This window comes from Ciconia boyciana, chromosome 3 (assembly GCF_034638445.1).
Source record: "Ciconia boyciana chromosome 3, ASM3463844v1, whole genome shotgun sequence".
In the NCBI taxonomy this organism is placed as follows: Eukaryota; Metazoa; Chordata; class Aves; order Ciconiiformes; family Ciconiidae; genus Ciconia; species Ciconia boyciana.
In genome coordinates this window covers 33,911,361-33,939,053 of record NC_132936.1, presented here as the reverse complement: position 1 = coordinate 33,939,053, position 27,693 = coordinate 33,911,361, and the positions used below count along the sequence as shown (strand labels likewise).

General features: G+C 37.3%; 1 protein-coding gene across 5 annotated transcripts in view; it reads right to left on the bottom strand.

Moving 5' to 3' along the window:
• SMAP1 (small ArfGAP 1) overlaps positions 1-27,693 on the bottom strand; it is a 106,820-nt gene that overhangs the window by 40,164 nt on the left and 38,963 nt on the right. For 3 of the 5 annotated variants that reach the window (XM_072855269.1, XM_072855265.1, XM_072855270.1), the window contains 2 exons: positions 16,821-16,913; positions 12,981-13,061 (listed from right to left, as the gene is read on the bottom strand). In XM_072855269.1, coding sequence (XP_072711370.1) covers positions 12,981-13,061; positions 16,821-16,913 — 174 coding nt within the window. The remainder of the gene's footprint in view (positions 1-12,980; positions 13,062-16,820; positions 16,914-27,693) is intronic. The other 2 variants (XM_072855266.1, XM_072855267.1) reach the window with 2 other exon arrangements.

The following is a 27,693-nucleotide window of genomic DNA, read 5'->3' as shown; positions in this document are numbered from 1 at the left end:
CTTAAAGCTGACAAGTTCAGAATAGGGTCTGAAAAAAGAGGGCAAGCTCTTTTTCCTAAGTTTGGCACTTGAAGAAAAGTGTCAAAAGATTGCAAGATGATTGCTAGGTAACAGTCACAACAAGAAGTAGGAACCTAAAGCCAAGCTAGAGATGGCAAGACTGCAGAGAAGGATAGACACATAGTCTGAGTGCAAAGGTATCAAAGTTTTCTAGGTATTCTGGGGGCAAGGATTTGAGCAGAGTTTGCTGCAGCTCTAAATCTTTGAAATGTCTGCATTTCAGCCCAGAAGCAAGGACCTGTTTACAAGGACACAAAAGGCAGAGGGAAAAGCTGTTTATCAACCCTTTTCCTATTTTGTATTATCTTGTCATGGAACTTGATTTAGATAAAACCCAAGCATTGTACTTTTAGTCCAGCAATACCCGTTTTTTAAATCTTTTAGAAGAAATCATTATGAAGTAGAAAATCGAGGCAGATCCATCTTAAAGCTGTAGCTGATCCAGTGTCCCATTACAACATCTATAAATCGGATTAGGGTGGAAATGTTCTAATGCACCTCGGTTTGCAAGCTGTGAAATGCAATAAACATGGTTTGCATTTTTATAAGCTGTTTTCAATACATCTTCAATTTTAGAACCACATATTATGGTTCAATGAACTTGGCTTACATATTTCTACTACATTTCTATTGAGCTAATTAGCCTGGGCAAGCTATATTAGTTCCAGTTCCTCATTACACTGTTTTCTTTTATAACTTTCCTTCTAAAACCCTTTTGAGTCATACATAATATAACATCAGTGTACCCAATCAGAACTAAGGGGTATATATTTGTAATGCCTTCTTCATACATCTCCAGGCAAGAATGAGTGTTTCAGGCATGGCAACTGACTGAGCTCATAAGTGAAAAAACAATCCAATACAAGCATTGCTTTCTATCCCTATTTGTGAAGGTATGGTTTGCATTCTTTTCCTTGACTATAACAACAGTGCTTTTTTGCTGAAAAATGCTTTTTGCAGGAAACTTAAGTTCATCCAATATCAAGACCCTACACCCTTAGCCAGTCACCAGCTCAGACCCTGGATCTTTCCAGATGCTGATATCCTACTCACTGGCTAGTCCAGCGTGAAAGTTGCAGGCAGTTATACACACGTGTGTGAGCACAATATGGGTGTCTCCAGTAGCTGGTCTTAGACATACTGGTCTCTCCAGCTGCTGACCCTTAGGTTCCTCAAACCTGCCATCTCTTTCCAGTGGCCAACCTCTTACCCTTCTTGTCTGGTAGTCCAGCTTGAAGTTTGCTAGTGTTCACACACAGACACAAAAGAGACAACGTGGTTGCAAATAGAATTTGGCAAGAATATAGGATAGCCTGCAGTGACCAAGTGCAGGGCTCAGACAAGCTTACTGCCCAGCAACCCGCATATACGTGACTGGCCCTTTTTATCCCCTTCCTCCCTGCTTCCTCGTGCTTGTTCCACTCCAATCCACCTTGATTCCTCCATTTCCCTGCTTTTGGTCTGTCACCTAAACATCCCATAATAAGCTTCATACAATATTCTCTGCCCTATCCCTGAATTCTTTTCTCTCTGCATCCCATAATAAGTCCTATGGCCTAGTATGCAATCATCCCTTACTTGCCTGGGGTTCCTGGAAGAGAATCTCTTTCCTTGACCCACCTCACCACTCTCCTTCGATGAACCTAGGAGAAACAGATCGCTGTGCTCTGTTTTCACTCACTGGATTATTCTGGTTCTCCTTCCTATTGTTGTTCCTCTGATTCTTGCAGTCTTTATGTTTTAGTCACATAGTCTTACAGCATCACACTGAATATTGTTTCATATAAACCACATCTGAATTAGGACTTTTCCTAAATAGGGTTCTGCTTCTTAGAGTGTTGGACTGATACTCTGTACTTGCATCTTTTCTATCATTATGGCAAGCAGTATGATGCAAACACTTTATGAAGTCTAAGCATACGATGTCTAGAGAGATGCATTTTAAAAAAGCCTCTCCGTACTACAGAAATTCAATCCTGTCACTGACAGCTAATCAGACTGAAATCATAGAATGCTTTGGATTGGAAGGGACCTTTACAGGTCATCTAGTCCAACCCCCCTGCAAGAGCAGGGACATCTTTAACTAGATCAGGTTGCTCAGAGCCCCATCCAACCTGACCTTGAATGTTTCCAGGGATGGGGCCTCCACTACTTCTCTGGGCAACCTGTTCCAGTGCCTCACCACCCTCATTGTAAAAAATTTCTTTCTTAAATCCAGTCTAAACCTGCCCTCTCTTAGTTTAAAACCATTGCTCCTTGTCCTGTCACAACAGGCCTTGCTAAAAAGTTTGTCCCCATCTTTCCTATAGGCCCCCTTTAAGTACTGGAAGCCTGCAATAAGGTCTCCTCGGAGCCTTCTCTTCTCCAGGCTGAACAACCCCAGCTCTCTCAGCCTGTCCTCGTAGGAGAGCTGCTCCAGCCCTTGGATCATATTCGTGGCCCTCCTCTGGACCCACTCGAACAGCTCCATGTCCTTCTTGTACTGAGGACTCCAGAGCTGGATGCAGTACTCCAGGTGGAGGTCTCATGAGAGCAGAGTAGAGGGGCAGAATCACCTCCCTTGACCTGCTGGCCATGCTTCTTTTGATGCAGCCCAGGATGCAGTTGGCCTTCTGGGCTGTGAGCGCACATTGTCCTCTCATGTCCAGCTTTTCGTCCATCAGTACCCCCAAGTCCTTTTCCGCAGAACTGCTCTCGATCACACCATCCCCCAGCCTGTATTGAAACCGAGGATTGCCCTGACCCAGGTGCAGGACCCTGCACTTGGCCTTGTTGAGCCTCATGAGGTTCACACAGGCCCACTTCTCCAGCTTGTCCAGGTCCCTCTGGATGGCATCCTGTCCTTCTGGCGTGTCAACTGCACCATGGGAAATAACCCCATAGGTTAATTTAGGTTAATAACCTATGGGAAATAACCCCATAGGTTAATTTTTCTTACTTCTATATCAGCTTGTTGCTTTCTTTTGCTGCTATAGAAGTTAGGAGTGAATTGGTGAGTACATTATCATCCTCATATACAAGTACATAATTCTGTTTCACAAATGCAGAACTTAGTAAGAGGGAAACATGCTTAATAAATACAATGTTTAATAAATAGTTATGCATCATTAGCTGTTCATGTCTATGACCATTAGTCATATTAGTTTCTTGTGCCAGTCAGGTTTTTTTTCAGTTTTGTTCTCATTTCAAAGTTAACCAGTTTGAAACCATTATTTTAGAAGCTAATTATTTTCAGCCTATCACAAACAATACCAAAATGGATTTCCCTTTACTTGAGTAAACAAGTCTTCATCCTCCATATCCATGAAACTTCATCTTCATCCTCCATATCATCGTAATCTTTAACACCAACTATCCAGAAACATTCTAGCCACAACCCAGTCTAGCAGTCTACATCTCAACTGGAAATGAGTCAAACTTCTTTCTGCTTTTATTCCTCCAGTTTAAATAATGTGAACCTATATGAAATTTCTGGGTATTCTGAAAATGAATATTTAAATCATCCTTACAAAACGTAAGGATCGCTAAAATTGTTTAGATTCACAGCTTCAAAAATTTTGAAGTTTTACAACTGACCCTTCAAAGTGATATTACAAGGGCTCTGACTTGCTTGTTCAGGCACCCATTTCAACATTTATGCTGAGATTCAACCAAACCAATTTCTTTTACACCACTAAAATAGTCTATGGTCAAACAAAGGAAAAAGATATGTTGATATCTACTTACAGTGTAAACTGATGATTAAGTATGTAAGACAAAAAAAATATCTGTAGGTTACCTTGAGCAGAATATACAGTGTAAAATATACTATCTGCCTAGCAGACAAGCCTGCAGTACCTTACTCTGACATGAAGTACAATATCCTCAAGTTGAGAGAGACCATACTTGCTGAGCAGAGAGGCGGGACAGATTTATTTTTCAACAGTATACTGACATGCATGGGGACCAACCTCAGAACTGCCCCCATTTTCTAGCTGCAGGTGCCAATTTTATAAAGGGAACATTTCAAGTAAAACTGAAAGACAAGCTCATCCAGTTGCAACCTTTTTTTCAACAGAGACAGGAGGCAATTGATTACAGATGGGTTAACAGTGTTATAAGGAATATATAAGGATATAGGAAGGAATAAGGATATATAAGGCATAGGAAGGAAGTAGCTAGGAAGGAACAGTGTTAGATAGTAGATGGGAAGGAACAGTGTTATAAGGAATGCATAAGGATAGAGGAAGGAATAAGGATATATAAGGAATAGGGATATATAAGGAATTTAGCATTAAAGAGATGCTAGTTATCTGAACAGCTAGGTAACCGGTCACTTAATTTTCTACCATACTTATCATCTCACAAAATTATCTAGAGCAAGAAACTTGTCCATTTCCTTCAAATTGTGTTAAAGATCCTGCTTCCACCTTATCTTGTTTTTATCTCTACCACAGCTACAGGGCTATCTTCCAAATACCTTTGAGTTAATTTTGTGAAGACATAATTATGTAACAGGATGAATGCCAGAGCCATAAAGTTTTCTGTACAACTGTTCTAGTGCCATAAGCAACTATCAAAACATAAGAAATTCAACAGTCCAAATAAATAGTCTTATTCCTTTTAGTAAAAAGCCATGCAATCAATACCTATGTAAACTATGAATTCAAACTGGAAGACACTGAAAGTTGCATGACAGTGTCTGGAAGTTTGTTGAAACCTCTTATGGCATTTTACTATTTTTTTTAAACAATTTAAAGTTTAAGCTAAGGTTGGAGCTTTTAATATTGTCAGTGGCATCTAAAATTATTTTTTATGGAAAACAGAGTTACTATCTTTACTCTTAAGTAAGACTTGCACATCTGACAGCACCTCCTACTACCCCACTGCCCTACCTTGATGGTCACACACTGGAGTGAGATCTCTCCCCTGAGGAGTTTAAGCACATTCTAGCTCAAGCACAGTAAAATGAAACAGAACACACAAAGACACTTGATTGCTTTGCTCGTGCTCCAATACTTGCCTTATTTTAGGAAAAACGAGGAAGCCTATTATTCAAAACAAGATAAGATTATTATTATTGAGTGACATTATTTAAATTAAATGTCTTTTTCCTGTTATCAACTTCATCTCATCCAATCCTTACCCTTCTTTACATTCAGTTCTGTGTATCAGTACCACTTCTGTAAAAATGTCATGCTTTTTGTTCTTGCACATTTGATTGATTGTACACAATCTCCTAACTAGTACTGTAATTTTTATAAAACTTTTTAATGAGATTGTATATTTGCACTTTCAACCATGCATGCTCCTGTGGTTTCAAATGTCTCAGAATGAATAAGTCTTAGTCATATAGATATTTTTATCTAAAGATAGCATCCATCCATGAATACGGCTGATTTAGTTCACGCTTATTTAAACATGCCCACTTCTTTTTGGTTCAATATACACATAAGTATATGTAGATGTTGCCTTCTTAATTGTCTCAAAGCAACCAGGAAAAAACGTTAAGCTTATCACAAGCCAGCAGGAGAAACCTGAAAATGCCAACTGTTAGTAAGTACCAACTGCCATTACCAACTGAAAACCCAGGGCAGTTTTAGGTTTTGACCCTGCATAGAGCAAAAATATAACTGAGGATCAATTAAAACTAAGCACACTTAAGAATAACTTTTTATGAAAATAGTTTGGCAAGTTAAACAAAGGCCTATTTAACCAAAGCAGCCCAAACCCAAGCTTGTTCTTACAGTTTTAAGATTCCATTTCTACAGAATTAAAAAACACACAAAAAACATTAAAATACTGTTCTGCTGCAGACCAGAGTTGAGAGGATCAAGCTGATACACAGAACATGCACTGGGCTGAGGAAAAAAACATGATATCCTTCCTGGAGGTTGACTCCTTTTCTGATACTAAAAAGACAAATACCCTTTTTCCCATCTGACAAAAAAGGGCTTTCTTTCAATTGCTTCTACCTGCAGTATCTATTTCTTAATTTCTTTGTCTACAAACTCCCAATACGTAATAAGAGCCATGACAGATTCATTTCATTAAGTAAGACTATTTTTCAAGGCAATCCTCAAGCATAAGGAGTCCTTTGTTACCTGCAAAAGGAATGAATCGCACAGTTTCGGGAAGAATCTAATTTGTTTTGCCTTTCTCCAAATTAGCATTAGAAGCAACCAAAGAACCCAAAATAATCTGATCTCTTCCATAAGACTGAAAAGTTATGATCAGAAATGTAAAACTAGGTTGGGACAGGTCCATAAAATGTAGACTGAGAGAACGAGAAGCCTTAAAACGCTTCACCCTCTGTGGGGGTAGAAGGCAGGGAAACAGGTTGTCCTATGTCTTATCACACACTCCTAAATCCTGAGCTTTAACTCATATCTACTTAGTCTGAATTTGTGAAAACAAGGACTAAGAGTATAAATAACACTATGTATTCAACCAGAGGGTAAAACATGTTTCTATTTTTCTGTTCCTGTGATAAAACTTTTGATTGCTTATATATTATAATTTAAATTAATATTACATTTTATATAAAAATAGAAAGAAAAAACATTTAAAAATGAAATCACTCAGAAAGGCAAATAATATTTAGAAGTCTAGGGAAACATACTATTAACACCTCTTCAAGTGATTTAGCAAATATATCATCAATACAGTATCAATATAAAGAAAATGTTTATAATATTTATAATGTAATTCTCTATTTAAATTATCATTCAGGTCAATATTTGTGAGTTAACTTATTCCTACAACTTAAAAGTAAACACCTAAATACATCACTTCCATGAATACACCAAAAATTTTGTGGGCTTTCAATTCTTCCACACATTCTCACAATGCTACACAGTTTTTAAAAAGTGAAGAATACTGGAGCACTATTTGCTCCAACTTATTTCTCCTTGTACAAAATGATTAGGATGATAATTTGGAATACTTTGGGTATGTAAAAAACATCCCCAAGGAACTAACGGGGACTAATAGTTCCTCTTGTCTCACTTGCCCAGACAGGTTGATTTTTGTGGGAGTTTTAGCTGCCTTTGGGGGAAAAATCAAACAGACAAACAAAAACGCTACCCTAAGAAGCCACAGTAAGTTCTTCCTATTTGGTTAAATGAGTATTTGACACATTGTTTTTCCTATATGAAGGGGAAAAGAAGCTAATATGATCTGCCCTCACCTTTGAGGGGTTTTCTAGCACTTTTTAATGCAAATAAACTTATGTCAGTACCTCCATAACGTGGGCCATCTGGTGCTGGTTGGTACCAGCGGACTAAGAGGCAGCAGTTCTCTTCTATTGCTGAGTTTAAGCTGGCAATTTAGTCTCCAGTTTTGGGAAGAAAAACAGCATTTCATATACTACCCATTGAAAGATACCCTCTAACTGACCCATTCCTGTCACTTAAATCAACTCTACACACAAAAAAGAGCCAATTTCAAACTCAAAATGCAATATAATAAAACAAACTAAACTTACAGTGTCAAATAGTACTTCAGTTAATCAAGTTTAACTGCTGCAATCCTTCAGAAACATTCCTTATCCTGATACGTTCAGCAGAATGAAAAGTCTTAACTTTGAATGCCAATATTAGTTTGCAAAAGCACAAGTAGTTTGTGAAGAAAAAATAGTTTGTTCTTTACATCCTAACCATTTAACTTTACTGTCCCAATACAACACAATCTGTCTTAAAAGGGCTTACTTTCAATAACTTCGATGTGCGGTATTTTACAGTGGACCATCACAATGCCTTCATGAAAGTCTTCAACTGATGCAAAACCTCTAAAATAAACACCACAGAAAGCTACTTAGTGCTGAATCCAAGCACTGCCAAAGCATTCAGGGCCATAGACTTAGCTGAACTTTATCATTTGGGATAACAGAAATACTGGTGAAGTTTTCCAGAGACAGTTTTGCAAAACACTTCTGGCTTAATTCTGGATTGCTAGCACTGAAGCATGTCAAGATTTTCTTTATTTAAAAATTAAAACTATATAAAAAGTTGAACCCTACAAAAATCTGTAAGTTTTAGACATATGAATTCTCTCCCCCTTTACTTTTGGAGCACACCAAGGCCTCAAGATGTCATACCTAGTTATGTCTTTTTTTAATCTGAATTTGTAGTGCAGATGGACATGAAAAGGTATGTTTTGAAAAAACTAGAATTGTCCTAGTTGCTCTGAAACTCAAGAAGTCTCATTCATACAACTCAATATGAGGAACTGTGTTCCTGAATGGAGAACTTGTCTACTCAGCTTACACAGGAAAGAAAGGAAAAAAAAAAAACAACCTCAATCCAAGTTCTCTGTTCCAAATCAAATATTGTGCAATGGAGGTACTTTACTAATGAAGTACTTAATGCAACCCACTTTTATTAGCAGTCTTGCCAAATGCATGAAGAGTTTCCTGTCCATTCTGTAGAGAGCATACCATTTGATTGTCTGCAAACACAGTCTTCCTCACTCCATTCTTTGCAGCTCTAATGGCCTTGTTTATCCTTGGGGCACCCAAACTCCACAGCTCACACACCGGCCATTTCCCTCATCGTCCTGATCCTTCAGCCCAGATGATGGGACTGCACCCCATCTCCTTCCCTTCTATGCTTCCCTTCAGTGGAAAACAGGTACAAGGTGGATGGAGTGCACACAGCCCCTGCTCCAACGTGCTGCATGAAGCAGCAGCATAGAGCTTACTTAAAGAGCTTACTTAAAGTGCCCCACTGTTCTATGAGCAGAAACTCTACTTAAAACCACCACATAGTTTAAATTTTAGTTCAGAAAACTACTATGAGGCTTTGGTAGCTCCCACACACACCAGCAGAATATGTAGGCTACCGGTCCTTTTTAAAGTCACCAAATGACTGTAAATTGAGCACATTCAATTACCTAAGGATGAACAATAATCCTACTCAGCAGGCATACTAGAAATAAAAAGGAGTTCAGTGTTTTACTTTGTTCCTGAATGGAGAACTTGTCTACTCAGCTTACGCAGAAAAGAAAGAAAAAAAAAAAAAAAAGAAAATCATGGCTGATTTGGGAAATTTCACCAACTTCAGCTGTGCAAAGGAGTAATTAATAAGAAGGGAAAGCTCCTCAGCAGCTGATGAAAGGGAGGGCAGGATGAAGAATTTTAAAAAACAGCCATTAAAAGCCTAGCTCGTTTTTGTCATCTACAAAGGAAAAATTTTAATGTGTTACCATCAACGAAACAGATAAGATTGGTGGTCAAACTGCCAACTGTCTTCCCTCCCCTCTACTGAAATGGGCTCTTAAAGTATCAGTTTTGGGGTTTTTTTAGCCAATTTAAAATCTCTTAAACTTAATTGTGTGTACAGAACATATAAAAATTGCTTTCATTGCATGACAGTCTGTCTTGTGCTATAATTCTTGCTATTGGCCCGTAAGAGGCACTACGAAGCATGCGATAGCTCAGTTTGGTTCTTCATTCTTTCAACACATTTGGTACTGCTAAAATTGGCATTTCTGTTGCTTGCAAACAAGCTGGGCTTTGACTGGACATCTCAGCTCCATGTAACCTGGTCCCAGTTTTCATGTCATGACAAACTGTGTAATATATTGTTCCAGCAGTTTTCTTGCAATTTGTTTTTTCTTCTCCAAAGTAACTGTAAGGATAAGGTTATTTTAAGCACAAGCACTGAGGAAACTTGAGGTCTGTAATTGTGGAAATGGCACAGGGAGAGGAGGAGGAAGGACCCTGGGTAAGTTATGCAAGTTCCTCAACTTTCTTCAATTAGACTGAAAAAAACATTACCACTGCCAGTAGTTTCACAATGTTAAATTATTTATTTTATTAAAGAACACTGCAGATCTGATGTGAAACATCACACTATTGGCTGCTTCCAATAAAACGCTAATCACCAGAATAGGCTCAGTCGGTAGCTGACATAGTAAGATCTGTTATATTAAAAATTACCCAGTAATTTTGTCACAGAAAGTGGAACAGCCCAGAAAAATAGCATCAAACAAGTATCCTTGCTACTCACTGTTCTGCAAGTAGATGTCTCTCATCTTGAGGAAATTCTACTCTACATCTGAAATCACTGTCTCCAACTCAAAGGTTCATAAAAATGTTTCTCACAAAACCCACTTTAAGGACATGATGATTCTTACTGAAAAGCAATTTCAGTAAGAAAGCCCACTATTGTTAAATCAGTTAAAATATGATTTTCTGTTCTTTTTACCTATCAAAGCATGCTAATCAACAAAGTATCTTTTATGCCATAATTACCTGACACATTAATGCAATATTGGAATAATGCAGTTTACTAAATCAATGCTACAAGCTTTCAGCAATATTTGAAAATGCAACAGAAATCATGCTAGACATTCAGCTTGTTAAAGATCAGTTAGTCACCAGAGAAAGGCTCTTATGCAGATGTAGGAGCAGATCTATGTAGGAGCAGTCAGTTCTATGAAGCAGATCACAACATGAGAACTGAATGTGAACATTTTAATTTTTTAGGATGCATATTCTTGTTTTAAGAGCTAAGAAACTTAAACAATATCAGATATAAAAAAGAAGACACCAGGAACTTAAGACTTGTAGGAGTACATGACACTTGTAAAGAAATCTGAAGTTTTCTACAGCTTCATTTTCAACTTCTTACTAGTTTAAAGCCTGTCATTTTTTCCATCTTTACTGATTCCTCTACAGGATGGCTAAAACACTGCTTGAATTACCTTAATCAAGAGAAGTCTCAAGATTGTGGTAAAACTTCCAATTGCTTGGTCATGTATATTTAATTCATTTGCTTCCCAAGCCTGGAATGTCTAGACTGGAGATACACCATGCCTGCAATAAAGGCGACCAGTGACTTCATATATGAAGCGTCCAAAGAATTCTCATATTCTGTTTCCTTCTCCAGAAAGCTGAGAACTGGGATAAATAGCCAGCTACTGCTTGATGTGGTTGCTGAAAACATGATAGTACAGTCAAGATGCCAGCATTCCCCTACTGATTCAACATTCAATATTTAAACTATCCTATAGACAGTCTCTAACCGGATGCGAAGTGTACCATTATTAGTCAAACCAAGAAGAATACTAATGTTTATCAGCTCCCTGAAGCAGAATCACACCACAAAAGCAACAATGTATTATTCCATATATATATATATTCCATATAAAAATAAAACCTTTTGGTCCTCTATCTCGCCAATACTTTCCAATGGAAACGCAATATTTGATATAGGTCTCTCCTTTGGATTCTAGAAAGTGACTGTGATTTTAAAACATGCAAAGTTTACAGGCTGTGTCTAAAAATAGTTTATTTTGAATGATCCTTAAAAGCCTTGAAAAGCCCAAGCTTAAAGAATCACTTAAATTAAAAAGATGACACATAGATGAGTTCCATTTGAGCAATCAGTGCTGACACATTAATAATGAAATAAAATATGCTGCAGTATTTCAAACATTTTGCAGCTGTTACAACAACACTGTTATCTAATGCAGATATATTTACCAAATTCCACATTTTGTAGTACAAGCATTTAAAATAAAAATACTTCTTTTTACTTGCTTAATCATTAACTGGTAATCTAATGACATTTCAAATGTAAATCTAATCAGTGGCATTTGAATTGTTTTTTATTACAAGTATTAGAGTAGTCCCTCAGCTGTAACTATGCACTGTCATCTTTCCTCCTCACCTAACCAAGTATTCCCAGCCATGTGACAAGGTTCAGGCATCCTTGCAAAGGGAAACCCTCTCTCCCCCAGACCAAAACTAGACCTTTGGGTTTTAGAAAGTTAAGATTTCCAAACCACAGCAATGTTTTTAGCCTTTATAACTAAAGTATATTGTTCTAAGGACCAGAACAAAACATTTAATTTTACTAGATAAAACTTCAATAATCAACAATTTTAATATTTTTATTGTAATCCATAAATATGCTTTAACCTCCTACAATACGAATAAGGAAATCCTTTTCCACTAGCTCAGTGAAGCTGTGCAAATTGTCATAACAAAGTTTGCTTCTGCACTAACTTATTCCAAAACTGCTTTCCAATTTCAGAAAAAAAGGTATTGGTATTGGGGAGGGGCTTTTTTCCCCTCCAAGTTTGCACATATTTTCGTATCTCATTTTATTATGCAAAATAAACAACTTCTATTTGAAAACTGAACTAGAAATACATCTGCAATCATAATGTATGAATACACAACATTTTTCATAATTGTATCACAGCACTATTGGGGAATAAACTGACAGATGGAGACTCCAATGCATTCTGTGGACTACACTGCAGATCAGAACATACTAATGGATTCACATCATCTGAGAGAGGACATCTGTCTTAGAAGAAATTATTGCATTTAATACTTAAATTACCCATTCCATTTTTGTTTAATATTAACTCCATACAGAAGTGTACATGATTTAATTGTACCTACATTGCTAAGGCTGCTCATTATGCTTTAATATAGCTGCATAAAGAAGCACCTTAACTGGTTTGTCTGTCACGTTTTGTGACATGATCTAGTTGAATATTTTCAAGTTACCTAGACTAGAGTATTAACTCAATTCTATAAATTATACACTTAGATTTAAAATGGATTCATTTATGAAAAACCATTAAGTGACCAGACAGCGCTCAATAAAATTGAAAATTTTCTGTGCAAGAATAGCAATAGTACATCTTAAAAATCTTAATTATCTGAGCTTAAATCTTAACAAATCTTAACTCACTCCCCTCTTCCTCCAAACACATTCCTCATCATATAGTCAACCAACCTCTGCATACAAGCAACAGCACAAGTAAACCATTCATGTGTATTATCCAGATTACTATTCATACACACACACACGTATATATATATACACACATATTAAAAAATTATTTTTTTTTCAAATCTTTGTACATGTCTAATATTATGTGTAATTTTTAAATAACTGGAAAAAATAAACTACTCTTACCTTTTCAACTGCTAATTGTTTTGATGGTTTTTCTGATTCTCTCTCTCTCTTTTTCTCTTCTTTCTTTTTTTCTTTTTCCTTCTGCAAAAAAAAAGGCATTTTGCTAGTACTCAATAACAATGCATTTGCAAATATATTGAATGTCCACAGTCATATAGAATATAAACAGAGATCTTCAGTTACTCCCTTTCTATTCAGAGTTTATGCTTCTATCTGCTCTGCTTCCAGAAGTGACTCATTTTGCTCAAATAGTACTACTAAAAATATTGTAACTCTGAGAATTCAAGAAATTCTCAAATATAGTACTACTAAAAATATTGTAACTTTGAGAATTCAAGAAATTCACTATTTCACCTGCTCATCTGCATTTCTTCTTATAAGCAGAAGGAAAAAAGAACCAGTGTTGCTTCTCCTAAGCTAAGCAGATCTGAAAAGAAAAAAACATCTACAAGTACTCCATTAACTCTGATAACCTCTGTCGTTAGGACAGATGCCAGTCTCTTCTACCAAAGAACTATAGTAAGGTAATTTTCATGCAGCTTTCTGCAGAGAGTTACTAATTTTTAAAAGCTAATCTAGTAGTCTTAAAAAAATACTCCCGAATGTAGAAAGTTGACTTGGGCCATATGACAGATGTGCTGAGTTATAAGACGTTAAGTTGTTCCAGAAAGAGAAAACATAAGAGATGCCTTTTCTGTAATGTCATTATAATGCATTCAAAGTAGTTTTTTCATTTTAGTTCTGAATGAATAAATGGGGCTATATTACAGAGCCAGTCTGACTGAAGAAAAGCATAAAATATTCCTTAAGGCATCATAACATACAGACTTTTTAGGCCAGCAATTTGCTTTGACACAGCGTTAGTAGTGATTTTTAAACCTAGCAATCTGCCTGCATTTACCTTGTGCAACTACAGTGTAGTACTAGTGAGTATACAAGAACATTAAAATGGATGGAATTAGTTTACCATGTGTAATAAAGGAGATGAGACAGTAGTTCCTAAATGTTCTTTCAGTCATGAGACTTGGATCCCTTTGTTCAAAGCTTTGAAACAGCTTTGTTCCACAAGACACTATTTTTTAGCAAGTTTCCCAATATTAGGAGGAAGTCTGAGAGGTTAGATAACTGTCTCTGCAGGTCCAGTATTAAAAATAAAACAGATTACTAGGCTACAGGTTTCTGTCAATAAGGATTTTTTTTTTCTTTTTAACATCCAATATATATAATTTTCAAATCTGTGTAACAATAACATTTGGTTAAAATAGTTTTAACACTAAGATGAAGGGGGCTTTTTCTGGGTTGTTTTTTTTTTCAGGGGGGCAGGGAGGGGACGGACGGACGCAGCATGGGGGGACCCAAGTAACACATTCTTCACAACCTCAAATCATCAATTTTCAAAACTCACCATATTTACCAGATGGATTGGGGTTACTCAACTGAGGCTACTCAAGTCCCAACTAACCCCTAAGAATTATTTCATCAGGCATTAACCTGAACACTCAGATCCTGGAAAGTGAGACTATGACACCAAGCACCTGCTTAAATGTGGGTGCCACTCAAGCAACAGGAAGCAAGGAGCACAGTCACAAAACTGCAGAAAAGGAGAATTTGGAATGTCTGTTTTGCAGAAAAGAAACAGAGACCAACTTAGATTTTAGTGAACATTAGGAACACAAAAATGAGCATAGTAGTGCAAACCAGAGGCCCAGCCAACACTATCTCACCTGTGGCACTGCCAGGTGTTCAAGAAAAAGCTTATATGACTGGGAGAAGTATAGAGCAGTGTTTTATTTTGAGGCCATCATAATAACCTAAGACTTGCAGGCTTACTGAACTAAGATTACAAATACATATCCATGCCTTTGAAATGAAGCTTAGCCTTTCTTTCCTTACTGCGTCACTGATTCTAGTACCAATCTACATTCTAAAGCCTCTCAAAATCCTGTGACCATAATCATGTACTGCCCACAAACATACTGTCAGAGCAATAACTTCTCCAAAAGTCTTTCATTCCCTGTCCCCACTCCAACCTTCCCTAACTGAATAATTTAAATAAACCTAATCTCTTCTCCTGTGGAAGCTTTTCTACATGTTAGACAACTGCGATTTGTTTCCTCTCCTCCTGGGAAAGGTTGTTGGAACTGTCATAACAGTACGCTTACTTTTCAGATACAGTACCTTACGTTTACTTGAATATGTTTAAGTGAAAGTAGAGTTAAAGTTTTTGCATATGATCATCTTCAGGCTGTCCTGATTTCCAGTTTGACTTCAACGTTTTTTTAAAGTATGTTTTGTTAGAGAAACCTCGCTTCTAGAGGAAAAAATATCTGGAAACTTTTATTCTTCAGGACTTTGAGAACGAGGAAGGCTTGCAGTAAGTTTCACAGTTTCATATGGTAAACACTCCATAAAGGTGACCAAATGCAAATAAATGCCTCTCATTGCCCTTAACAAATCCCTGACAGCTTCATAGTGAAAATATGATGACTTAAAATAAACTGTTCACCAGTGTTTCTGCCTCCACACCTAACAAAGCCTACAGGAACTCTCTCGATTCCCAGTGACTTTATTTTCATTCATTTCATTTTCACTGTGGACTTGAAAACCCATAACTCCTTCATCTTCACACTCCACAATTTCAATATGCAAGCTTTCTGCTTCAGCTCCATTAGATAAAAATGAATTCAGACTAAATAAAAACATTTCTCAGATGCTGTATTCATGCCAGAACTTCAACTGAAGTGTTTCATTACTTGCAAAAGCAGTCAAAAAGCACTATGAAGATAATAAAATGAAATTGGCTTTATACTGGTCTTAAATTCTAAGCAAAAATTATTCATTTTTTTCCCCCAAGATTCATTTCCAACAACATGGCATACTAGTTACACAGAGGAACTTTCAAATTTGAATGCATCAAGAGAGGCGGGTAAGAAAGGAAAGGTAAGTTTCATTCTAAGTGGCTGCTGCTATTCCTGGTACAATCTAAAACACATGTCAAATTCACCAAGGCTTGTGGTCTAGTCCATGACAGTAATTTAAATTTTAATTAATGTTTAAATATAGCTGAACTAAAATAATTTATAGCATCTGCCCATATTTTCTGTGTTTAGAAGAAAAAACATGATTTATGTTTAGATCATAAGTTATTTCATATACTGTACAGTCTCAATTTAGAGTGAAGTATCCAAAAGAGCCTAACATTGAGCATTCACATTCTAAAAAAAAAATGTATTTCATTGTTGTTGCAAATTGTGACATTTACTGAAAGTTCATACAAACGATGCCTCATCTACTACTCGTTTGTGTGTTAAGTTTTTCAAAGGCCCTTCTAAACAGTAAATGTAACATCAACACATACACGCACATCCCAGCTAGAAGGGATATTAAAACCAGTATGAGTTAACAGAAATGTCACCGAATTAATTCTATATTTATCTCCAAGGAGGCTGAACTAAATGGCTGGAACAGTACTGATAATTTAGACTCTGAAACAAGCAAGTAATATAAAAAAAGATACCAAAAATTATTCCTGAGGAGACAGGACAATGTCACTCATGCCCATTATGGCTGGGAATGAAATGGTGTTTCCATAGTTTTGTGACACTAGACCAGAGCGGAACCAGAATTTTTGACATTTAAACACTAAGAAGTAAAAATCACGCATGTGCTTTGTCCCATTGTATCGGTTCTTTTCATTTATCTAGTCCAGGAAGCAAGGGGGAGAAAAGTATTTTAAATGCCTGAAGTATTACCAGCAATTCAAATTCCCTAGTTAACTCAGTGAAATTACTCTATAGAAATGTAAGCATTTGTGCAAAGCAGTAACCTGACAAGAGTCACCTGAAAACAATATACCTCTGCTTTGCTCTTCTCAGCAGCAGCTTGCAGAGAAGGAGAGGATGCCAAAGGCTGAGCAGCATCAGAAGAGGATATCTGTACAAAACAGAGGAAAGAAAGGAGAAAGAAAATAAGCAAGAACAGCTGGGAAAGGGGGGGGAGCAGAGGCAGCTAAGAGACATGATTTTCATTCTTTTTTTCAATAATTTTGGGGGTGGGAGAAAAAATACAACATAGAAAAAACAAAAAGAGGAGACAAAGTATTTCTTCCCTCCCCTCTCCTTTTTATCAGTATGATTTTTAAAGGAAATCTGTCAGGTAGGAATGAGTGACTTACAATGAAATTCACTAGAATAGAATATAAGAAAATGAACCTGGATAAGATCATATCACAGGCCTAAGAAAAATAATTAGGTTTCATCCTTTGTTCAATTTTATCCAGTGTGACTACTGAAATATTAATGTCCTGAAGCATGAAGGCACACTGTCCCAGAGGAGGGGGAGAGAAGAGAGTGTCTTTGTTCTTGTTCACTGTAACAGAGTATTTTTATTAAGAGGAATGCAAAATAACTCTGAAAGTTATACGTTAATTAAAGTTCTAATTAACTCTTCTCTAAGAGCACTCCAAATGAGTAAAGAGCTTAGGGTTAATATAAAGCCGCATCCTAGCAGTAGGATGCCAGACCTTCCAGACAGGTGACACTTCTTTTCTAGGAATCAGTATGTAAAATTGCTATTAGCACCACTAGACTTCCAGAATTACCCAAAAGGTGTAAGATGTATGCAACAGATGCAGTTTGCTCAAGAAAATAGGACTTCTATAAATGCATTTTCATACACCTTCCTATCCTATCTCTTTATGCATAGTTGATCACTTTAATGGAAACATTATCTTTCTATTCCCCTTACTACAAAAATGCAACTGAATTACATTTACCAAACATGTAGAAGATCTTCAGAGCTATAAAGCTGACACTTCTACACTGTCTTGTATCACCTCTACTATCTACAAGGAAAATTTAAAAATAAATGAAGCTATTACAGAGCAGGTCATTATATTGGATCAAAATAACCAATTTAGATGACATGTTTTTACTTAGTTTAAAAAAAACAGCTTGCACAAGGAAGCTGAAAGCTGCAAAAAAACCCCTACCTCATGTCTAAATACCCCATATTTCTTACAGAAAACCCTACCAGTACCATAGCTTATATAGCTGGAATATTCATAGAATATACATATTCAGTATTTTTACAAACTCAGAAACTATGCTTATCCTGGAAGGTGGTGCAGAGCTTCAGGAAAGGTATTTATAAGGTTTAATTTTTAAACCAAATTTTACCTGCAGAAATATGAAACAGAATCCTCATTTTTAAATTTACTGTTTTAAAATCCTCAGGTTATTAGAGGAGTTATGGATACATCTGCTGCAATGAAGCAGTTTCTCAAACTGTAGCATTCTGTTGCTATAGAAACACAGGCATCCTGTTTATTCTGATTATACCACATTGTAACCAAATAAAGATGTCAGAATTACATATATTAAACTATGAGCTCTAACACCATGTTCCTTACTAAGATTTCAATTAAACGGAAATGTGTGAAATTGTGATAAGGGAACTTCTTAGGTATACCTTCCAAGTTTCTAAAGACAAAGTGGGATTTTGTTTTGGGGGTTTTTTTCATTCTTTCGTATGCTACAGATTTTAAGAGAATTTAAGCTTGATAGCTCTCACATGTGAAGAGCAGGTAACAGCTACTCACCACACAGAACCAGGTAAGCAGAATTTCATTTGGGGGCTGGGGGGAAATCAGCACTATAGATGTTTGCGTCACATTTCCATCCTCCCATAATAGTTCTTCTCAATCTGCATACCATCTTCATAAATTAAGGGATTATCTAACCTAGGATAAGGTAATTCTATGAAGGCCTGAAAGTAATTATTATAGTTTTGCAAATCAAGTAATGGAGAAGCGTCACACAAGCTATAAGCAGGAGACAGAGTGAAAAGCAGTTGCCGTCTAGCCTGGGATATGGAACAGGATGTACAAGTTGAGAAATGCCGAAGCGTAATGTTTAAAGATAAACAGCAGCATTACATTCACTTCAGGCTAAAAAACAGCACCTGAAAGCACACTTCACATATGCAAATATTCAACTAAGCAAGAGTACAAAAGGCATATGACTGAAGCTAATCTTTAAGAGAAGACAGATTACAATGTACAAAGAACTGATTAAGTTGATATAATGAAAGCAATAGCATGAGTTTGGGCTGCTGAACAGCTTTATCACCACTGCATCGTGTTAAATTTGTTATCTACCATGCTGCGCCAGATAAGGATATCTGAATGAAAAAATCCAATCAAGTCAAACTGAGTGGCTGGATAAAGCTAAACATAGAACGGAATTAAAAGAGAGACTGGTGCAGTCCATTGTGGCAAGTGGTTAAGCAGTCAGAGTATCAAGAGCCGATCAGGGTACCAGAGAAGCCTGGAAAAATACTTGCTATCGGGACAAACCGATGCTTAAGGGACAGCCGACCTGTTAAGCCGGTTGAGGTTCCCAGCTGGCACTGAACCAGCTGCCTCCTGACCTCCGAGCAATCCGAAAATTAACTCTATCTCAGCTGAAACCAGGACACCAGCACAGCCCACGCTGAGTGCAGAGGAGCCTCAGCAGCGCTCTCCAGCTAGAATCTGAGTCCCTGCAGCGCCAACGATTCTGCTCCTCGCCTGTGCTCAGGTGTCATATCATGTCCATATACCAGAACTAGCACCAAATAAAACTAAAAACTATAAGAACACTGCAATGTAAGGGTATTACTTTATCATCTTGGGATTTTTTCAGTTCGAAGACTGAATTTTCACTAATATCCAAGTCATTGTTATGGATGCTAATACCCTCTTCAAGCACAAAGAGAAACCAAACACCTTAGTCATCAAGTGCTTGGTTTTCAGGAGATTTCAAAACGCTCATTTTTAACCCGAACTAACTCCATATTTTAGCAAACCAGTGAAACTGCTTGACATTCCGAGATGTCAATAAAACCTCACAGGTTTTGTTTTCCCTTGCACTGTCCCCCAACCTCTTTGAAAGGTTGTGGTATGTTCATATTTTCAAACTGCAGCACACTTTACAGATGTAATGTATAGCAAAAAATGTCAACAAATAATCCTTTTCATTAGCATAAGTCAACTCTAAAAAATTTTGATGCTATTCTGATGACTTTGTTGCCAAAACCCAGGTTAGACCATTCAAAGTTGGTATTAATACCTTCTATGTCCTGTTTGCAGTGCAGACATACCATTAGCTATGGGGGACAGTAGTTATTGAAGAGATGAAACACCAATAAGGAACAGTGGTTGACAACAAGTTGTGTGCTGCTGGCTTGTATTTCCAGTAATCTTTGTTTTTAAAACTACTGCAGTGATAAAGCAGCTCAGAGAGCTGTTCCCGTTTGTAGTCAAAAGAGATTCATTAGCTTGCCAGCAAATGGCAAATGAGAAAGCATCTGCTCAGTGACCTATTCCTACATTTGTGGCCAGTAGTGGGAGCGCTGAGGTTAGACTAACCCCCGGATCAAACCACTCACCCATGACAGGTAAATGCATCCAACTCTCCTGGAGTAAGTGCTGCACTCAGTCCTGGTGAAACTGCCTTTAATTAGTTGAAAGCTGTAAATGCACTTTAAATATTTATTGCAGAACCCTGATCACCACTCAGGATTGCCAACCAAGGTTTTAATAATAATTTTAAAACTGCTTTTTAGGAGACTGAGATCACTGAAAAGCAGCACCACGTAATCCCACATCAAAGTAACATACGGGTTTTCTATCTGGTATTTATCAGCCCTTATTAATAATGACGTGTTTCTATAAGCTTGACCAGAAGCATCAGTAAAGGAAGATCTACTCCATGCTCGGGTCTGAGTCTGAGTACCTGAAAATACTGTTGTTTACAAGCAGACATCCCCTCTTTAGTATAGCAAAAAAAAAAAAAAAATCTGGTTTGCAAAAAACCACTATTCCACACCAGTAATTGTCTTCTGTTATCACTTTTCTAATTTTTCAGTTTTAATCCAATTGTTATATCCCAGTAGAAACAAGGAGAAAAAAGCTAAGGAATCAGTTTCTAGAAAAACTGGCCAATACTGACACCAATTATGAAGTTTGTAGAGCAGACAGCAGGAAAGGTGGAAAATATCTTTTAGATCCAATGGAAAAAGACATTTGAGCAAGTAGGTACTAAGAGTAAGATTTGTCATCATAACCACTAAAGACACATGACCAAAACCTCCCCCGCTTTTGGCCACATCTGTCAATACATCTAAATTTCTACATCAAAATCCAAAAAGCAATTTCCAGCCATCTTCCAGAATTCAAGTAAAGAAGCACACACTGACCTATTATGATAACATATGTTAGCACTACGCTCTAGAAAGTTGTTGTGCTGGGGTTAAACCACGACAGCTGTCAACTAAGATGTCCTTGATTACTGGCGCATTAAAGTACTAGACAAAACCGATGGCAACCCCTGCAACCAACCATACGTGCTGCTAGAAAAAGAATAAAGTTGACGTGCTTGTTGTGCATTAAGAATGTACTGCAAACTGACAACTAGTATCTGAATATTCATTTTAGTTTTTAACTTAAGAGTTGTTGGGTCTTTTGATTAAGAAGTGAATTCAGAATTGCCCAAAAGAGGGAATGAAGGCAAGGAGCTCTTTCTTAAGTTTCCACATTTATACTCATATGTCCACAAAATTTTGATAGTGTTTCAGACCAAAAAACTTGTAGTCATTTCATTTTTAGCAATTCTTGAATCTCTTTCCATTGTTTGTGTTTTGGGACTCCTTTTTAGAAAGGCGATAAAGTAAAAATAACCATTTTGCAAAATGAAACTCAATACTGTCTTTAAAGCATCATGTACATATAGTGCTGAGCAAGAAAATACATACACAGGCAACAGCTCTGTAAGATTTCATTTTCACCTATGCTGTGAGGGAGACTCTTTGGGTCACAAAAAACATAAGACTGGAAAAGAAAGGATCTGCAGGTTTACAATATTACTCCAGTTCCCTGCCCCTCATACATGGCAATGTATTACCTGTCCCTGTTTTGTCCATTAAAAAGTTCTATAGTGTTTATCCAGTTATTACTTAGTAGTGGCACTATCCAAATATACGCTATGTTAATAGTTCACATAAAAACATGAATACAAACAGTATTTGGCCCCATGGCTCTGATGTAGTTTATGCACCAGACTATGATTTCAAGTGAAAAAAGTAAGCTTAAAGACACATTAAATGAAGCTATCAAAGACCATAACATACAAAACTTAATAATGATTTTACTGTAGTTCAGTTTGTACTAACATATTTCTGATGGTAGATAACACTCATACAAGCACTTATGGTCATTAAGGTCAATGTACTAAATAAAGTTTTCAGCACCTTTTATTTTTAGTTTTTCCAAAATCCTCCTCTTGAGGTAATGCATGTTGTTATTTAGGCTTTTATTAAAAAGGGTTCAAATTAAAGCTTTAGAAACCTGTATCAATCTTCCATTTAAATATGAAATTTAGGGTGCTATCACTCAGAAGATTCAAGAGATTAAAAAATGAGTGCGTTATCAAACCATGTCAATATGTTCAGGAAATTAGCAGCTGAACCAAATACAAAGGTGCCCTCGAGTGGCCATTTTATATGCACACAATATACAGGGAAATAACCTAAATGAAGAGGACTACTCTCATTTTACAGGTTTTAAGTTCAGCTACTCCATATGTTTTTCTCATTTCAGCAGACTTCTGACTTTATTACCATACATCTCCAACGAATGTTGACAACACTAATTTTAGTATTTTATTTTGAAGCAGCAGCAATTACAGACTGCTATTAGATGCATATAAACACGCAACCAATTGCTTACCATTTTTTAAAGAGGCCTATTCTCAAAATACTGAAAGGAGTATAAGAATACTAATGTACTATTAATAACACTTACCTACGAATTTCTGCAAAAGTTCTTTAGGCTAGCTAGCAAGGCTTTTTTTCAAAGTTACTAAAATGTCTCCCTCATTCAGTGCTCTAACTGCTGGACACCACATAAAAAAGGTTGCATCCCACATTTCACAAAACACAGCAGTAGCTGGTTTTTCAAAGAAGCCAGTACTGCTCTTCCGTCAGTATTCCGAACATGCTCACCACTCCTCCATCCCTTCAAAGTGCCCGTATCTCGTTACGGGAATATGGGTGAAGCTTGTGCAAAAGCTAGCTGTAGTTCTGGATGTGCGCAGAGCTATAGATGTTCATAAAATTTACATCAAGCAACGATGCAATTACTCAGTGTTCTGGGAAATACAGATATATTTAATAGTATTAGACTTGAGTGCAAAATACTTTTTCCAACTCTGACCAAGAGCATCCATACCTACAGTTGCCCACATTTTTTTAGATTATTTAGCTTCTCCTTTAGATAACCACCTCTTGTGATATTACAGAGAGTCACCATGGCTTAATTAAAAGCTGACACAGGGTAAACAAAACAGATGCTTTTAACTCTTACTGGAGTTGCTCTCCATTTCCCCTGTCCAACCTAACAGAAGTTTTCTGTATTTGCTCCAGGGAAAACTGTCTGTAATGAGAGCTTCCCAACACTTCAGAACAATACTTTTTTTTTTCTCCTAAGTGGCTTGCCCTGCTGCATATCAGATCACTTATATTTTCATGATCCATATTAAACTGGCACCACAGTCATGGCAGATTTCAGCTTCAGTAGAAGTTTTGTTTACATGGACATAGTAACTTGTAGGTAGGCAGTCCAGCTGCGTGAACTACTGCTCAAATGAAAGTACTTATGGAAGTGGGGAAAACAAGACCCTGCACGTGGGAGCTACTAAGAATGCAGCTGGCATACTGAAAATCCACACCTTGGCTTCTCTCATTCATTTAACCATTGCTGGGCAAAGTCCATCTCAAGAGGAGTCACCAGTGGTACACTCAGGAGTTGATACTTGGGCCAGCTATTTAACGTCTTCATTTATGCCCCACACAATGGGGGACAGTACATCATCAGCAAGTTTACAGATGATACAAAATGAGGAGTGACTGATACACTGGATAGGTGTGCTGACATTCAGAGCACTGTTGACAGGATGGGTCAACAGGAACCACATGAAGTTCAAAGAGAAGTGCCAAGTCCTGAACCTGGGGAGGAATAATCCCACGCACCAGTACAGGCTGGTTGTCAGCTGGCTGGAAAGCAGATTTGCAGAAGACGACCTGGAGGTCCTGGCGGAAAAGTTGGACATGAGCTAGCAACGTGGCCAGTTCTGGGCTCACAAGTACAAGAGAGACATGGGCAGACTGGAGCAAGTCCAGCAAAGGGACACTAAAGATGATTAAAGGATTAGAGCACCTTTCAGATAAGTAAAGGCTTAGTGGGTTGAGATTGTTTAGTCTGGAGGAGAGAAAGCTAAGGGGGGACAAAGGAGGAACGAAGTCTTATTAACATGTATAAATACCTGGTGGGAGGGAGCAAACACTGAGGCAGATTGTTGCCTGTGGTATCCAGAAACAGGACCAAGAGGCACTGAATATAAGTTGAAACACAGGAAATTCCATTGAAACATAAGAATAATTTTTAAAAAAAATATTTTTTTTTTTTTACTGTGGGGGTGGTTGAATACTGGAACAGGTTACCCAGAGAGGCTGTGCAGTCTCCAGTGCTGGAGATATTCAAAACCCAACTGGACACGGCTCTAAGCAACCTGTTGTAGCTGACCCCACTTTGAGCAGGGGTAACTGGATGATCTCCAAGGGTGCCTTCCAGCCTGAGCTATTCTGGATTCTATAATTCAACCCGTTCTAGCAGCGTGATGTTGCAAAATACTTTATCCCACTTTCACTATCGCTGCCCTCAAGTCATAATTCTTGTATGGTATTTCAGTGCTTCCTATTGATGCCTATCTTCATTAGCATATTTCAAAAATACTTCATATCACTTGATTCACAAATTCTTCACAGACCACTAAAAAGCCCACTACGGTTCTTGCAATACTGGGAGGACTAAGTGGCAACCTCTCTCCAAGCCAATGACTGAATGCTTCTCAATGCTAGCTACTATAAACTTACTGTTCACGTACACTATCCTACCCCAGTTTATCCATCTTAAGGAGCCCACGTGACATACCTTAGTGCAGTAAATGTATTATGGATTTAATCTCCTCTAAGATAACTTTCTGGAAAATGTGCCATCACAATCTCTAAATTCACATCACATTTTATCCAGTTGCCTGTCTAAGTTCATACTTCTTAAATTATACACAATGTCTTAGGAAAGCATGGAAAATGTAGACCCATTATTCTTTTCCTTCAGTGAACTTAAAGAGTTATATGAAACTTCTGCTCTATACATAATTCACACCCTTAAATATAGAAGCTTCGTTTACTATTCTCTAAACATTGTCAGGACGTGATAATATATTCACACTCCATGCAGTGGAATACATTGTGCCACTTCATAATTTTTGAGACTGAAAGTATCTGGAATCCGCTTAAGTTGATTCACCATCCACCCTGAATAAGGCAATTTCCATATGCATTCTGAGAAGTTGTGCTCTTTCTTCTCCTATGTACTTACTTTTATTAAAAGCTGCAGAGATTGTTTGTGATAATACCTATACAGCTAATCTTTATCCACGTCCAACACAGGGACCTCACTGCTTCTTCTCATTACTTGTATGGCATAAGGGTCATTGTATTAGATATAAAAATAAACAAAAGTTTAAGTAAGATTGCCTCTTTACAGTTTTTATTTTATTTCAAAGAGGAAGTGCTAAGTTTTTTAAAAATTTGGAAAATACGATTGCTTCAAACTCAATTTCCTGAACCTCTGTGCAACTTTAGTACACTTTTAACTTAGCAGCATGTAGATACAGTCAAATTAAATTATTCGGATTGGGTACCAGAAACCCCTTCATTAGTGCAGTGCTGTGTCTCAAAGAATCACACCAGCAGCTGTTACTCAATAGTGTATTTTAGACAGATTTTATTCTTTCTGGAACCTCCGTTCTAAATATCACACATTTCTTCTTGGCTTACTGGTAAACTGTGTAATTATCTACTTCAAAGCTTACTTCCTTTAATCAGTAATTTTGGGAGATTCTTACTAATTCCCAAAAACCTAAAACAAGCAACGTTTGCTATTTCTCTTGGCCACTGCATCTAAGATCATGAGCCTCATTAATAACCATCCCTCCACCTTAACCAGGTGCATAGTTTTGACTACAAGTATTTGGGACTCAATACAGAGATCATCAGTCAAGATGAATACTCTGTTCAGAAATTACTTTCATAAAAACAAACATCCCAAAGTATTTGGAGATGCAGAGCACCAGTCCTGGAGCCACTAGTCTTGTCATACTTCTGCCTTATTTCCAGAGTGAACAAATGACTTCTGTTGAAGATAAGCCAAGTCGCCCTTCGAGCACTACACCCTGTCAGGTATAGTCACAACGTTGAATTATTCTATTTGTAACCAAAAATCAAGCAGCATCTCTCACTCAAGCACAGAAACCCAGTCAATGCATTTTCATCAGCTCTGTTCAGACCTGTACCAAGCCAAGGGGCTCTGACCTTTCATAATGCCTTCCCTTCAACAAGAGCAAATTCTACCCACTGTTGTCACCTCAGACGTCATTCCAGGTACTGGTGATAAACCTATTGAAGGATGGGCAGAAATTAGACAGCAATATTAAGTAGAGAAGCAGCCTTGGGATCAGCTAAATTCTTTAACAATGACTAAAAAGATGATATATGCGTATTTTCTCTCTTAAACAACAGGATTTCTGTTCTTTAAAACTCATTACTAATTCTGAAGTGAAGAGCTACCAGACTGATAAGTTGTTACACACTCATATTCCTATACAACTAGGAACTGCCTTCACATTAGTTGAGCAGACAATGCCTATCTATTTCTTAAGATGTAAGTGTGGAGGGGAAGTGATGCAGTCCTACTCTTCAGGTTTTATTATTGCAGTCACTAATGTGGGTAAGTCTAATCTCTGAACTACTTCTTCCAAACTAGAAAGTGATCTCTCCAGCAATCTTCCATTTTCAGTTCTGGATTCAACTACTTTGTCTTAGGATTGGTTTGATAATCAAGAGAAAGCAACAAGGCCAAAAAGTGAACTTGTCAAATAACTGCTTTGTCGTGATAGTCACAAGTGTGAGTTAACACTTGAAATCTGCTGTCTTTCACTGGAAAAAGCAGTCTGCCCACGAGCATTTGTTGTGATATTCTGAATAGATTCCTGAGAACACTCCTCATCCTGCATGCAAACCAAGCTGTACATCATCCATTTTCAGTTTCATTCAAGTGTTTCAAAAGAATCAAAAGTTATGATAGTTCAACTAAGATGACAATTAGCCTTGAATCATGATGTCATTTTTTCAGCCTGTAACAGAATTTCTATTAATCAACTGCAAACATTCAATTTTCAATTGATTAAACATCTCTTACATCTGCTGGTGATGTTAGAAAACCTACTATAAACATTGTTTCCCCAATACAGGTAACAAATTTAATGAGAACTGGGAAAAGAACCTGGCCCAGAAGCCAAGAACAGCTAGATCTGTCACAGCTTCCAAGAAAATATCACCACAAGAAATTAAGTTAAAAAAAAAATCCCCTTGCATAAATGCACAGGCTGCAGTTAGAAGTCTTCCAACCCAAGCTTCTCTTTTCTGGCTCAGCATCACCATCTTCATCCACGGTTTTTCTTGGAAGTAGTAGAAAGTGGTATGAGGAAGTAAGATAATACCAAGTTATCCAGAAAATTACCAATATATCCTAGAAAAAAAAATAAAGGCAAAA